Consider the following 15,258-nt stretch of genomic DNA (forward strand, 5'->3'; position numbering starts at 1 on the left):
CCCTCCGTTACTTTTTCATTCAGTTCCCACATTTCTAGCTGGGTTACATGCTTCAGGCTCCAAGAGCAGTAGCTGAGTTCAGGAAATTCCTTTCAGCCACACTTGCCAGTTGTTTCTGAGTTCTAGAGATGTGATTCAGCAAATTTCTCCAGGAAACTTGTTTTTATAATTATAGAAAGGGAGGAAGGAGTCTCAATTGCTTTAAGGCTCTTACATCTAACATTTACAGTACAACCTACAGTACGCACAACACAGAAAACAATAAACCCTTCCTTGGGTCTACATTGTCCCTATTTTCTGTCGTCTTACTTCACTTTGCTTGCCATGCTTTGGGCCTCACATTTGTTCTTTCCCTGCCACTTATTCTACTTGATGCTAATGGGGCTTAAACAATTGCTATGCCAGTAACTTCTAACCTATTTCCCTTCCTGTCAGTCATCTCTCTCTGCCTTGTGGCTGCATGAGCAAGATTATGTGTGGAACAATTTCACAATGCAGAGGAAAGACTGGCTTCTCTACCATTCTGTAGATAGCTGGGCTAAAAATTTTTTACCAAGCATGTATTTTGCTTTGTTGTAAACCAGGGAGGATTAATAGAACAATCATGCCAGAACAAGTTGGAAAAAAGTCCCCACTGTAGCATAAAGCTGTGGCTCCAAGTGACATTTGTAATGCCTATTTTATGAGGTTTCCATCCTCACAGGATTTCCTCCAATTCAGACAAACTGAATTTATACAGACATTACTTGTACCAGCATGTGCCTACTCTGCTTACTTAATGTTGTCAGACAACCCTCTTTTACTTCTGCCTCCTTCAACTCACCACTTCAAATTGATATATCCTCCCAAAACCCATTCTAATGAACACCGACCTTCTCGTTTTTCTGTGAGGTGGCTAACTTTAGTAGATATAGGGGCCACACCACACATTTTTGTTGTAGCAGCTTTGGCCAGGGGTGTAGCTAGAGGTGTATGTGTGTCAAACTGAAGACATTGCCTCATCAAATAAGAATTCTGTTCTTCCCTTCCATTAAAATTTCCTTAAATCCCCAAACTGCAGAGACTTAAAACTTCAGTTGAGCATTTAGAAGTACAGCAGTTAGTGGTCCTTGAACAACGAAAACAATAACAACAATTTTTAAAAAACTACAAAGGAAGTTTGGAAAAAGAAACAGCTGAATTGGAGCGTGTCCACAAACTCCAATCCATCATTCATGGCTTGAACAAAGACAATGGCTTTCTGGCACCTTACACATATTACTGGTTAACACCCCAGCCTCATGAGGACGCTCTGGGCTAGGTTATCACATCTCTTTTCTGGTTCCCAGCCTGCACACACCACACTCCAAAAACTCCCTCCACCATTCATATGGTCATTCATCCACCTGTGCCTAAGCAACATCTTGCTTCCTGTTTTTGGTCCTCAGTGACCATACTTAAAATTGATCTTGTTACCACATCACCATAGCCACCTGTTTTGCGTTTCTATGGCTATTCATACAGTCTGATGATAAAGGTCCTCCCTGGAGGTGAAGTGCATGTTCACTCCATACATCTGAGAAAGTAGACCTAAGTCTACAAAAGCTTATACTACAACTTCTTTTGCACAGTTAGTCTCAAAGATGCTACAAGATCCCTTTGCATAATAATATTCCAGACTAACATGGCTATGTCTCTGAAATCAGAAATACCGTTTAGGATTCCAAGGGGATAGAGAATGTTACCAAGGGAATGTAAACACAGAATTCCAGGTGTGAACAATTTTCAGTGTCTTAGAACCTTATCGCATGAGAGGCAAAGTGCCCAAATCCTGTGGATAAACAGGGTTTAGATCCTGGAAAATGTGGGATTATTTTTAGACATGTCGGGCTAATTGAGCATTAACCCAATATTAACCTGTGCAGAAAGTGAGCAAAATCAGCCGCTTTTTACTTTCGGGAAAATCATAAAACAATCCCGCTTTTGTGGGATTTCCCCAGATTTAAATCCCATTTATCCATGGGATTTGGTCACTTCTTTCCTGTGTGATAAGGTCCTTAGTCTCTGCAATGCTAAAATTTGGGGGCTGATGGGAAATTTAATTGTGGGACAGAATTCTTATTTTGGGACAATGTCCTCATTTTGGCCTCCTTCCCCATGTCTGCACTTTTGACTGTTGTACAGTTTGAGAAAGGAGGCCTTTGAGACCTGCATGGGGACAGTGAGCTGCATGTTATTTACCTACACCCATCTACTCATATTGACCTGCTATTTTTGCTCAAGTTGTACAGTTAATTCAGTCTTTTTTACAGCAAACAGAAGAGATCAGAGTTTGAAAAGTTACAGAGCTTAAAAAGCAACTGATTGTGGTTATAATTCCCAGCCCCACCCAAATAGTGGGTTACCATTATCATTCTATTTTAAAAGTTCCCTATTTACTTTCTTCTTCCTTTCAAGTACATAAATACTGTACACTTAAAAAAAAAACACATGCATGAATGCTGTAAGCTACGAATTCATGGTACGTGATACTTCTTATTCTCTACCTTGTTGTTACCTCACCATCCACCTACACACCCAAATAAAAGAAGGAGAAGGCACAGCAAGAACCAACACTTGAGGCATGTGATCATCCTTCTACATCCTTTAGGAAGGAAACACCTTATTATCAGGAATCTACCAAGACAGCTTTTACTGGAGGGTGATAGACAAATATTGAGGCTAAAGGGTTTCGGCATCAGTCATTGTAAAAGAGATTTTTGTGAGGAAAAGATTTTGTATGTAATGATAAAAATACCACCCAATTAATGCATTTTAATTAGAAGGTATGTTGCATAGCATCCCAAAAAACACATCAATTTAAAATCCATATTTTCCACATGCACAATAGTTGTGTAAAGTAAATAACAGTGACTAGAAAGAAAATGTGTATCTTAAAAGTCATCCTACTATAATGACCTGAACTGTTTAAACACTACAATTCCACTGCAACCCTGTAGGGAAACTGTCCACTATAAATTCTTTCAAAAATGTTACTTTAAAAAGCTTATTCAATTTGCTTTTCTCTGATGAAGAATTGAACACTTACTTGTATGATGTCTGCCCATGTGTTAAAGCTGAGAAGGAATTTTTACATACAGTTGTAAAAGCACCATACTGTACATGCATAAGACAGGCTTCCTTGTACATGCTTCCTTTTTTGCATGATTCTACCATATCTAATTTTTAAACTCCTAAACTATATTTCTAAATGCTCAGTTGTGATGCTGGGAATTTAGGGACAGCAGGAAATTTCATTGGGGTGGGGAGCAGAATTTTTATTTAAGGAAAAATTCCCTTCGTTTGCCCCCATCATTTCACCTCTGCCCATAACTACGAAAGAAATTAACAGCTACACAGCAAAAACAGCATTATCTGTTCTTGAGACCAGGCCTTCTGCCTCTAAGTCCTGAGTGCATTGTTGCATATATTATCCAAATTTCTAGCTTTGCCATTCCTTAATATTTCAGTTCAACAATTACAACTACAGCTTAGGCAGTCAAAGAAATGGGGCAAATTGCAAAATGAAAATGAATACGACAAATTTAAGAGTTCTATGGGTGAATAATTTCCAGTTTCTGTAGCTGCATCTGCACTGCAGAAATGATGCAGTTACTTTAACTGCTAATGCTCAGTTAAAATAAATAAAATAAATAAATATGTTCATCCTTTCTCCAATATAAGCATTTCTGTGTGACTTTTTAGCAGAAACTTTCAATGTAAAATTTGCAATGTAAAAATGAAAATATTGAAAAATAATTCATTCATTTGTTAGGGAAGTATAAATCAGGTAATTTTGCACTAAAACATGAACCAAATAAATGTATTCTCCATTCCTAATGAGACCTTTTTTTTTGTGCTTTGCTTGCTTTGATTTTTGTTTGAACTAGATATATAAAGACTTTTCTTAAAAAGCACACTGTAATTAGATTTAATTGTACAAAAAATTGGAACCAGTATTTGGATTTCTGTTCTGTAACTGGAAGCCAATCCACACAAATGCATAATTTCAAATGAATTAATCCAGTGTGTGCCCAAAATATTCTTCTTGTTACCCTTCCCCAGCTCCTTGTGTGATAAGAACTGACAAGCATTTGCATGTTCAAACAGTCAAAAACTGGAAACCACAGTTCCTGCCCTGAACAAAAGAAATGAGATACACAAGTCTCTTCAGTGTGCTAAACATAAACAGGAACAGTTCTTTGATCTGACGTCCTGTGAAGAAGAGAACCCATTTTGTTCTCATTTGGGCCTGTCCACCAAGCAACTATTCTGGTAAAGTCCTTTGAACATGCTGTTTTGCTCAGTAGACCTTAGCATATTTATCACCGGGCACCCCTTCCCTGATAGGCCATATATGACCCAAGGTCCTGTTTGATTTGCCAGAAGCTTGTTTAATCAACTCTTACCTTTGGTTTTTAATTAATTAATCAGTTAATTACATCCCACATTTTTTGAAGCAAGGGACTCAAGGATACCTTCTAACCACAAGACCATAGGAAACTGCCTTATACTAGGCCAGACTATTGGGGCATTTAAATCTGACGGACAGCAGTTCTCTGCGATTTAAGACAGGGTTCTTTCTTCGTTCTATTTGAAGACTCCGGGTATTCCCAGGTGGTCTACCAATTCAATAACCAGGCCTTTTCCTGGTTAATTTCCAAAAGAAGATAAGATTGATCTGTTCAAGGCAGTATGGTATTAAAATATATGAATATGCTCCATTCATCCTTTTGCAAAGAGAATAACACTGCCACCCCATTTATTCTCTTTCTGTCACCATATACTGTGATGTTAATTCCATGTCTATTAAATACTGAATTAAAAAAATTAATAGAGTGCCATATTTCACAAATTAAACAATTCACTAAACACTAACCAGCCAATAAAATATTAAGCAGCCACATCAATCTATTCAATAGCAGTGCTTCCTAACAATGGAGTGCACTATGGGAAGCACAAGGAAGGCAAAACAAGAACCCTGCTGGATTTGACCAACAGCCTATGTTTACGGAATCATGTCACGCACAGCAGTCTTTGGAAAACTGGTATTCAGAAATATAGTGCCTCTGATTCTGAAGTAGAGCTGATATGAATAACAGACACTTACCATTTATGAATTTGTCCAATTTTCTTTTGAAGCTATTTACATTGGTGCTTATCACTGCACCACCATGTCTTGTGATGCTATGTCTTGTGGGAGGAAGTGCTTCCTTATGTCTATCCTGAATCTCCCACCCTTTAACTTCATCAGATCACTTGGGTTCTTTTAATATAAGAGGAGAAAACCTTCCCTCTACTTTCTCCACACTGTGCGTGATTCTACCTCACTTGCTCATGTCCCTGTTACTGTGCCAATCAAGAATAAAGAGTTCCTCCTCATCCTTAATGATGGGGGAACCAGCCCCGTGTACGATTTCCAAAGCCAAGCTGACAGCAAATGAGAAAGTCACAATGCCCAATTATTTCTAACGGTCAGCAGGCACTACTAGAGGTTCAAAGGCCAGATCTTTTTTTTTTCCTTGCAAATTCTCATGAAATCATTCCTCCCTGCACCCAGACACCATGAGAGGGTGGGATACCTTGCCTTTTGAACTGGGCCTACAGAGGCTGGAGAGGCTGACTCTGGATTCTTAATCAAAGGGCTCCTATCATTATCAAATCACTGCTTTTTCAATACAACCTTTGGGTGGAATTAGGATGACATTTCTACGCATTTCTGTTGGTCTGGAGTACATTAGGCTGTGTTCCATTCACAGATATTATGGTACAAACAGTGTAATTCTCTGAAGATGCCAGCCACAGATGCTGGCGAAATGTCAGAAAGAAACTTTAATAGAACATGGCCACATAGCCCGAAAAACCCACAAAAAACTATGGATGCCGGCCATGAAAGCCTTCGACTTTATATTATCCAGCAATCTGCCTTTGGAACTACTGAGCTACCTACAGTCTTGTCACTAGAAAAGCCTCAAAAGGAGGCAGAGAAGGAGGTGGGCTTCAGCAGAGGCAATTTATGCTGGACGCAAATCTCTTTAAACTCAAGGTCACAGGCATAATGATGTTACAAAGTTGTGTTAGGTAGCCTAGAATAATTCCAGTGCTGCTGTGGCTGTTGTTCTTCCCTCTCTTCCTTCCTTTTCTTTTGTTTACCGAACATCACACCTTTTTCCCAATCTGGGAAAATCAGATACAGCTAAGCAATTTATATTGCACAAAAATTCAAAATGTAATTAAATAATCAATAAAACTAACAGCAATTAAAACAATACATTTTAAAAAGAACCAAAAATATAAATCGCACAGTACATGAAAGGCCCTTTTACCAGAGCAATCAGTCCTCAAAAGATTGCTGAAGCAAAAAGATCTTTCATAGAATTATAGAGTTAAGAGACCACAAGCCATCCAATCCAATCCCCAGCCATGCAGGAATACACAATCAAAGCTCTCTCAACAGATTGCCATCCAGCCTCTGTTTAAAGGCCTCCAAAGGAGAAGACTTCACTACTCTCCGAGGAAGTATGTTCCACTATCAAACAGCTCTGACCGTCAGGAAGTTCTCCCTAATGTTCAGGTGGATTCTCTTTTTCTGTAGCTTGAATCCATTGCTCTGTGCCCTAGGGCCAGTCTACATGTAGGTATATTATGTGAATTGCTGTGGATTTTCACACATTCTCATTGACACTTAATTGTCTTCACTTTTGTGCACAAATTTATATCTCTTCTTCCTCCCTCTGCCAAAAATATACAGCCATGCGAATACATGGGAGCGGATGGACATACATAAGTTTGATAATGCAGATACTTGCAAACAGTCTTTTAAAAACCGTTTTTCCTTTTTCTACAGTTTGAGGAGTCCAGTCCCCTGCAAAAGACTGATTACCTCCAAATCACGTGTGAAGGGATTGTATTCTATTAAAATAGAATTAGTAGTATTTTAATCAACTAGACAAATCCCTAATCTATGTAGTAGCAGAAAACAAGCTTTCTCTATCCTCAGTGTGCCTCAGTATGCATGGGTATGGAATGTTAGCAAGGAGGACACTAGTCTAACCAGTCTAAGAAGGGAGTTCCAGAGCCTGGGAGTATCCACCAAGAAGGCCCTCTCCTATGTTCCTACAAGATGTATATGTAAGAGCAATGGGATAGGAATAAAGGCTTCCTGAGAAGATCTCAGGATACAGGCAGGCTCATACTAGGAGTTATGACCCTTCAGATAACTGAGACCTGAGGCATATATGGATTTGTAGGTCACAACTGGCATTGTGAATTTTGATTGGAAGCATATTGGCATTCAGTGGAGTAACAAGCGAGTTATGTGCTCACTGTAACTATCTCCAGTTAGTAATCTGGCTGCAGGGGGAGCTTTGCTTGCCCTATTTTTTGGTCATTTAGCTCAAGCAAATGTGAATGATTGACGGGGGGTTGTTTTCTTCTTACATAATGAATAGAAATGCTAACTTGTTGGTTTGTGAGCCACCTTGGGTCTCTTCTAGGGGAAAGGTGGCATAGAAATTAAACAAACAAACAAACAAATGACTTAATTTGAAGCATCTTTGAGGGACCATGTTCCTGAAAGTTAAAAACCATAATACCAGTTTTGTGTCTGAGAATGCTTCTGAAGGACAGAGTTCAAAACAAAGGTAATAACAATGAAGTTGCCTCATCTGGTTGACACTTTCCACAGTGGCACCTTTGTACCTTATGACAGCTACGTAAGAACTGATCAGGATAGTTTTGAAACTTTCCAACTTGTGATTCTATTTCCTCATGTTGCATTTTAAATGATCTATGAACAATCACAGGGATTCTGTTGCAGACACAATTTGCATGTGGGTGTTTGCTATGTATTCTCTGTAAGGCAATCTTGTTACACCTTGTTCCCATAGCATTTTCTGTGTGGAGGACGATCATATTTTAAAATGCATGCTGCCTTATGTAAAACAAACTCTTCTGTTGTAGAAAACTAGCACATCAGGGAAAGGTGGGTATTTTTCCCCATAGTTTTCTGCATAATTTTCACATGGAAAAACATTTTAAAATGGGTTTTTGCAGAGTGTAATTCAAGTGGCAGCTGATAGCAGTTTGAAAACTGTCTTTAGGGGTCTAACCATGTGATCCACTGCCACTACTGGTCACTTGTTTCTGAGGTTAGAACAAGGCACATTCTTCTGATCTCTGAAGCAAGTGACCCACAGCAGCAGTGGATGCACTACATAACTCAGTTGGATGCCTGTGCAGACAGCCACCTCAGCGTGTGAACAGAGGGCTAGGTAATGGGAGGAGGTCAGGATCTGTGGCCAGGACTCTCCAGCTGCTCTCAGAGTATCCCGACCAGTGCAGACAAGGCCTTCATTAGCTTCTGCCTTGCCTCCCATTTACTATGCTGCCAGGACTCTTTTCTTCTCTGCAGGCACCTTCTGGCTAGAGATAAAGCCTAGGTGAAATTTTCTTATACTGTCTCCCTAAGTGAAAGTGAATAACCTTCTCATTTTACCTTGATCTGGAAATAGCCCCTTTAATTAAGATTTTTGTCCAAATGGGAAAACATGTCCTCTGTCCTGATCGGAGTGTATGTGTTTGATGTGAGCTACTGTGATGTGTAGTTAATGCGTAATGCTTAATGGCATATCTAGGTCTCAGATTCTGGCCCAGAAACCTCAGGGCCCTCGAAAATCTTGAACTAACATCTGTAGTTATTATTACATTGCAGATGTTACATCATTATCCTGATCATTATTTGAAAACTCTTATTTGTTTGAATGTTACCATAAATGAGGAGTAATGTCAGGTAGCTTTTCATTATATAAGATTTCTACAGTCTAAGGTTTCAGGCCATGTCACCCACAGTGTTGGAAAACTATTGCTGTGATATGTTCCCATAAAAATATGCCTCTCAGATTAGCCACAGAGACCAGAGTCATGTGTCAGCTATTAAGATTTACCACATTGATGGGCTTGGAGATAGGAGCTTTACTGTGGTGGTTCCTTGCTTACGAAAACCCCTTATCCCAAGATGTGTGCATAGCTCTGTCCCTGACTGATTTAAAATGGATTGTATGAAACATTTTAGATGGGTTAAAAAAACTCTGAATTTTAATTTTATTTTAATTTTCTTATAGAATTGTTTAAAATATTTTGACCTGAATCTTATTAGTAATCCCAACTAGAGTAGGCCCACTGGATTTACCTATGAGTTGACTCACCATTCAGCTTATACTTTCATAGGTCTGCTGTTCTTGAGATGAACTCATAGGCTTTATATAAATTAACCGTGTTTTGTTTTTATTATTTCAACATGAGGAATTTTGATCTCAAAGGCAGTGTAGAAATGTTTTAAATAAATATGTACCTGGGCAGATAAAATCTGCATGTGGTGAAGACTTCTTGGATTATGACTGTACTGCTGAACAGAAGGCCCACAATGTCACATCCTTTGTCATATGGTGTCTTATGTTTTGACAGACTTGCTTGCTATTTAGGAAAATGGAGAATTAATATCAGGCATACTATTCCCTTTCCTTCCTCCCCAATAGCTGAGCAATGTTGTTAAAGGTGACACAGAATTTTCAGTGTGGAAGACCTTCAATATCCCAAGTACACTCATTTATGGAGAGACTTTCTCAGTTGTGTGGCCAAGATCCACCAGTCTTCAATTAATGCCTCGTATGATTTTCAGTGCAAAAACAAGCTGTTGTTGTTGTTGTTGTTGTTGTGTTTTCAAGTCCTTTTCTAATTTATGGTGACCCTAAGATGATCCTATCATGGGGTTTTCTTGGAAAGATTTGTATTTAGAGGGATTTGCCATTATTCTCCTCCAAAGCTGAGAGAGTGTGAATTGTCCAGGGTCACCCAGTGGGCTTTCATGGCCAAGTGGGGATTCAAACACTGGTCTCCAGTCATAGCCCAATGCTCAAGCCACTACATCATGATATATTTTTTAAAAACCCTCAATGTATGATACATTAAATTGAGCTATATGCATTTTGAACACTGACTTAAGATCTGACTTGATTTTCCCCCAAGGGATATCAGGCACAAACTGGCAACTGATCAAAGGAAGTACTGTTCTTTCTTGAATGCTTTGAGAATACACTGGGGTAACATGCTTCCTTTTTGCCTTTCAGGTTAATTGGCACAGCATCAGTAGCACTCAAAGAACTGGTAGGCACACAGAGTAGATCACTTCCATACAAGCTGGTTCCCCTGCTAAATGAAAGAGGACTGGAAACTGGAGTGAGTGACTTCATTACTTTAATTATTTTATTGGATATGTTCCATACAGATGTGGGCAACATATTTATATGCCAAGGTTGCAGTGAAGAATAAAAATACGCGAGTATATGCAGGGCAGGAAGCTAGAGAGGGGCGGGGAGTTCCTTTTCGGACAGTGTTCTGGGAAATCAAATGCCCTTTTACTTTATATTATTTGTGCACTCTTGTTTAGTATGCATCTTGAACAGTTCACATAGCTTTTTATTTTATATAATTTTATATTTTATTTTTATATTAATTATGCACTCTTATTTATTCTGCATGTTGCACATCTCACATACTTTCTTTTGAAGTTGTACATTCACTGCAGGTGTACAACTAGAGAAAGACAACCAGGGAACTATTAGATCAGGGTGGGGAACTGTCAGGGGTTTGGGAAGCTTCACTGGGCCCTGTGGGACTATGAAGGACCACATTTTTGTTCCGTCTGCATCCTTCCATCCCAAATTTGGGGGTCTGCAACTGGTTCTTGTGCATCTTTTTGAAGGCATTTGACTTTCATAGAAGCTTTTCAGGGGTGTAGGACAGAATTGTCACTAAAGGGTGCCAGATGTGTGCAGAAGGCACTAGGTGACACTTCAGAGCAGGATGAACACCTGGTGAGGTGGTTGCTTCCATATGCCCTATGATCCCCTGGCTGCCTCCTCCACCAGCCAAGGTAATGCTTTTGCCCATCGGTTGTGGCTGCTGGTGGGGATGGGATGTTGCTGCTGTACAGCAGCCTCTTCTGGGTTTGGTGCAGCTACTGGGGAAGTGAGAAAGGGCATTGCCTTCTTTTCTTGTTCACCCAGCAGCTGCACAAGACACAGAATGGGCTGCCACTGGTGGGAAAGGGCCACTTTCTGGGTCTGGCACGGCTGCTGAATGAGCAGCTGTGCTAAACCTGGAATAGGCTGTTGGGCTGCAGCAGCACCAAACCCCCATCAATGGCTGATGGTGGGGATGCAGTGCTTTCAGGGGCTGGCACAATTGTTGGGTGAGCAGCCATGCCAGACCCAGAATGGTAGGCTGGTCAGCGGCAGCACCATGCCCCCTCACCATGGCAACTTGGGAGATGACAGCATGAGTTACGACACTCAGGTAGCATGAACCCTAGTGACACCACTGAAGTGGGGAGCAGTAATTGACAGGAATGACACGAAACATATGCAAAACACTGCACCAAATGGTCATTACTTTTGGTTATATATGTCTCCCCCTCCCTGCCCCTGCTTTGTTTACCTTTTTCATTTTTGATACATTATTAACTAGTTATTAACTAGTTACAGTTTTTCTCTTTTCTTGGAGAAGCTTCTGTATATTACGTTATTGGCAATGCATCATGCTGTTCATGAGCAACAAGCAGTTTTCCTTATCCAAACGTATTTCTGGATACAGGCTTCCTGGTTTGTATAACTGCCCCTAATGTTCAGGGGAGTTAAGATGGAGCAACTGAATAACAGTTATGAGCTAGCATGCTTGCATATACTAGCCGCAGTATATGGCAGCTCCTACAATGACATCTCAGTGCCAGATGCTGGACTGTTTTATGACCTGGAGGAGTTTCTTTGTGGTATGTTATGAATAGCTACCATTGTGTGTGTGTTTGTGCATTTCCTATTGCAGTAAGCTGGTGCAAACTTACTGCAATGACCAAAGTAGCTCTTTAGAACGTGGACAGTGCTTATAATTGTTCTTTTCTTTTCAATTTAGGCAACAATTGATTTGGTGGTAGGATATGAACCTCCTGCTGGGCCTCCAAATCCAAATGACCCAGGGGGTACAAACCTACAAGGCACTGAAGGTATGTTATCATTTCTCAGAATTTCCCCCTCCCTCACAACCTAGGGTGCATCTACACTGTAGAAATAATTCAATTTCATACCACTTTAAGTGCTGTAGCTTCATCCTATGGAATCCTATGGGGTTTGTAGTTTTACAGGGTCTTTAGCCTTCTCTGCCAAAGAGTGCTGGTGCCTCACAGAACTACAAATCCCAAGATTCTGTAGGATCGCGTCATGGCAGTTAAAGTAGTATCAAATTGCATTATTTCTACAGTGTCGATGTACCTCTATACATTTGTCTAAAAGAAAACTGGTTGGCAACAATTATTACCCAAAGAAACTAGCTAGCTCGAATGTAATTTGATGCTAATAATAAAAATCTTGCATTTGTGCAGTGTCCTCTCTCTTCTCATTCTTCAGTGTAGCTGTGAGGGGAAAAACTAGACACATTTGCTGCTTTGCACTAACTATAGAACCTAATTGCATCTGAGGAAGTAGCCTCAGGTCTACAAAAGTTCATGCAACAAACTTCTCTGTTTCAGTTAGTCTCAAAGGTGCTAGAAGATCCCATTGTATACTATCTAAATTCAGAGAGGACAGTAGTTTGCTTAAACTTTGGATAGTGAAGCCTGTAAACCATGCTGATTGGAACAATTAAACTGCACGGTCGATTTAACGATAGAACAAAAGAGCAGAAGAAAGTATTTCCAGTTTCTATATGACCATGTTTTAGGAGGAAGAGGGAAGGATGTGTGCATCTACAGGAAATTGTAGATTCATATAGGCTACAACTGCACTGCAGAAATAATGCATTCAGCATTGCTTTATCTGCCTATGGAATCCTGGATTTGTAGTTTGTTTGTTTTTTTGTGGCACCAGAGCTGTCTGACAAAGAAAGCTAAATCTCTTATAAAACATCAAATGCCAAGATTCCATAGCATTGAGCTATGGCAGTTAAAGTGGTGTCAAACTGCATTACTTCTGCACTGTTGATGCAGCCAGGGTGGCTATATGAAAAAGAAGACAAGGATTTTGTTCCTTTAATAGGTGTATGATAGAAGTAATTTCAGCAAAATGGCTTGTTATGCAAGTGTCACCTGCTTGAGTTCCCTCTTATTAAAGGTGAAGATGCCCTGTGGCTGTACTTATACAGTATATGTAACACAAAACCATATGTTTGGCTTTACATCCAAAAAGGCCAAAAGATGAATAAAAAGTAATTTGTCTTAAGCTATTTTCCGATGGTCATTTGGGCTCAAACTACACAGGACAAAAGGTAGAATTCAACCATATATCCATATTAGTCTGTAGAATCAGTATGTAGAGAGATCTTGTAGCACCTTTGAGACTAAGTGAAAGAAAGAAGTTGACCACATGAGTTTTCATAGACTTAAGTCTACTTCCTCAGTTGGATCTGAGGAAGTAGACTTCAGTCTACAAAAGCTCATGCGGCCAACTTCTTTCTTTCACTTAGGGCTGAAACAGACAGTCCTAAAGGGGTGGTGTAATGCTGCCCCTTTGAGCACCGGATCGAGGCTGCATGCTGCAGCAACTGCATGCCGCAGCCCTAATCCAGCATTTTCCAGCCCAAAAAGAAGCAGCAAAATACCTCTCCCTTTTGGGGTGGAAGAAGAGGGCCCTTGCTGCCACTGCCGTGACTTTTCGGCATTTTGGCAGCATAGCGCATGTAAATGCCATGCCGCCAAAACAGCATGAAGCTGTGCAGCTTCTCAGCAAGATGGGGCAGCATCAGAGCATGTGGCATCTAAACGCTGGACTCAGATGCTGCTCCCAACCTGGTGCTTACTGTGGTCTGTTTTGTCCCTTAGTCTCAAAGGTGCTACAAGATCTCTCTACAGGACAAAAATAGATGCAGATGTGTTTGTTTAAACCAGGAGTTGATGTAATCAATAAGGAAGTAGAGGTACAATATTCACTGCAAAAATAGTATACAGGTGAAGGAAGTGCATCATTGTCCACTCTATAGTTTCTCAACCCCTTCCTTAGACACATTTTCTGAATAGGCCTGAGCTGAATTTGGGCATGGAGAAAATTGCTTAAGGGAAGGGACTGTGCTTAAAGGTGAAAGGCTATTTTGCTGTTATAACTGGATACATGCACCTTGTGGCTCTTCCCTCTATATATGACTGGGGCTGAAACAAATAGATCTGTCATTTATGACATTTTGCCTCTAGAACTGCTGCCTAAGGGCCTGAAATAGAGGCAGTCACTTTCACCTCGTGGCTCTATAAATCAAGTTCTTGCCTGAAGATTATTGCCCGAGACAGTTGCTGTTATGATTTAGAGCCTCTCCCAAATGTTAGCTTTTTATGTCATGAAAACCGATTTGTTAGTTTACAGAAACTTTGTTGTATAGCCAGTGATTATATTGCCTTGCCTTTAACTCCTAGGTGAGAAAGAAGGATCTTGTTAGTAAAGAAATATACTTGGAGGCCAGGGTGTAACCTTTCCCCCAAGCTACAAAAACTTGTTCTGCCAGTTTTCATCAAGGAACATCACCTTTAAGCCATAAATTGTATTGTAAAAGGAAAATCAGCTAGGCTCTTATGGTTTTGGCCAGGCATACAACTTGCTGCCAGCTGGGAGTGGAGCTTAAACAATGGAAACATTTGATTAATTTCCCAAAAGTCAGAATAAAAGTTGTGCAAATTTTGTCTTGAAAATGGAAGGAGGAAATTAATTCAGATATATCCTCATAAACAGTGATTCCTCTTTTGTAATGCAATACACAGTTCCCCTCTACTTGTATTTTGAAGTGATGTGACCTGCCACTTTTATAGTTCATTTGTCTATTTGTCTGGACTAAAAAGTTTTAAAGTAGCTGCTTATATTCTTTTAAGATGATGCTCAGTTTCATAAAATGATTTTGTTTTTGTTTTTTTATCTATCAGTGAAGAATCTGAAAGAGAAAAAATATATATTCTTGTTGTTGTTGTTGTTGTTGTTGTTGTTGTTGTGTGAATCCTATTCTGCAGTCATAGAATTTGAGTTCCTAAGAATGTTTCTCAATTTTGTTCTACACCATCTGGGCATTCTTACTCAATATATTCAGAATCTCTCTATTTAGGAAGTGCAATTAATGACACTAGAATGGAGATCTCTTTGTGGTATCACTATTTGTGGTGAAGTTTTGCAATTTATATTTCTGAGGAGCAGCCAAATGATGTTGCACAAAATCAAA

At 39.8% G+C, this 15,258-nt stretch overlaps 1 protein-coding gene across 4 annotated transcripts in view; it reads left to right on the plus strand.

The window, feature by feature from the left end:
• MYOF (myoferlin) overlaps window positions 1–15,258 on the plus strand; it is a 119,575-nt gene that overhangs the window by 26,618 nt on the left and 77,699 nt on the right. For all 4 annotated transcript variants that reach the window (XM_042457123.1, XM_042457124.1, XM_042457125.1 and 1 more), the window contains exons 4-5: window positions 10,146–10,254; window positions 11,986–12,076. In XM_042457123.1, the coding sequence (XP_042313057.1) occupies window positions 10,146–10,254; window positions 11,986–12,076 (200 nt within the window). The remainder of the gene's footprint in view (window positions 1–10,145; window positions 10,255–11,985; window positions 12,077–15,258) is intronic.

The sequence above is a fragment of the Sceloporus undulatus genome, chromosome 3 (genome assembly GCF_019175285.1).
Source record: "Sceloporus undulatus isolate JIND9_A2432 ecotype Alabama chromosome 3, SceUnd_v1.1, whole genome shotgun sequence".
In the NCBI taxonomy this organism is placed as follows: Eukaryota; Metazoa; Chordata; class Lepidosauria; order Squamata; family Phrynosomatidae; genus Sceloporus; species Sceloporus undulatus.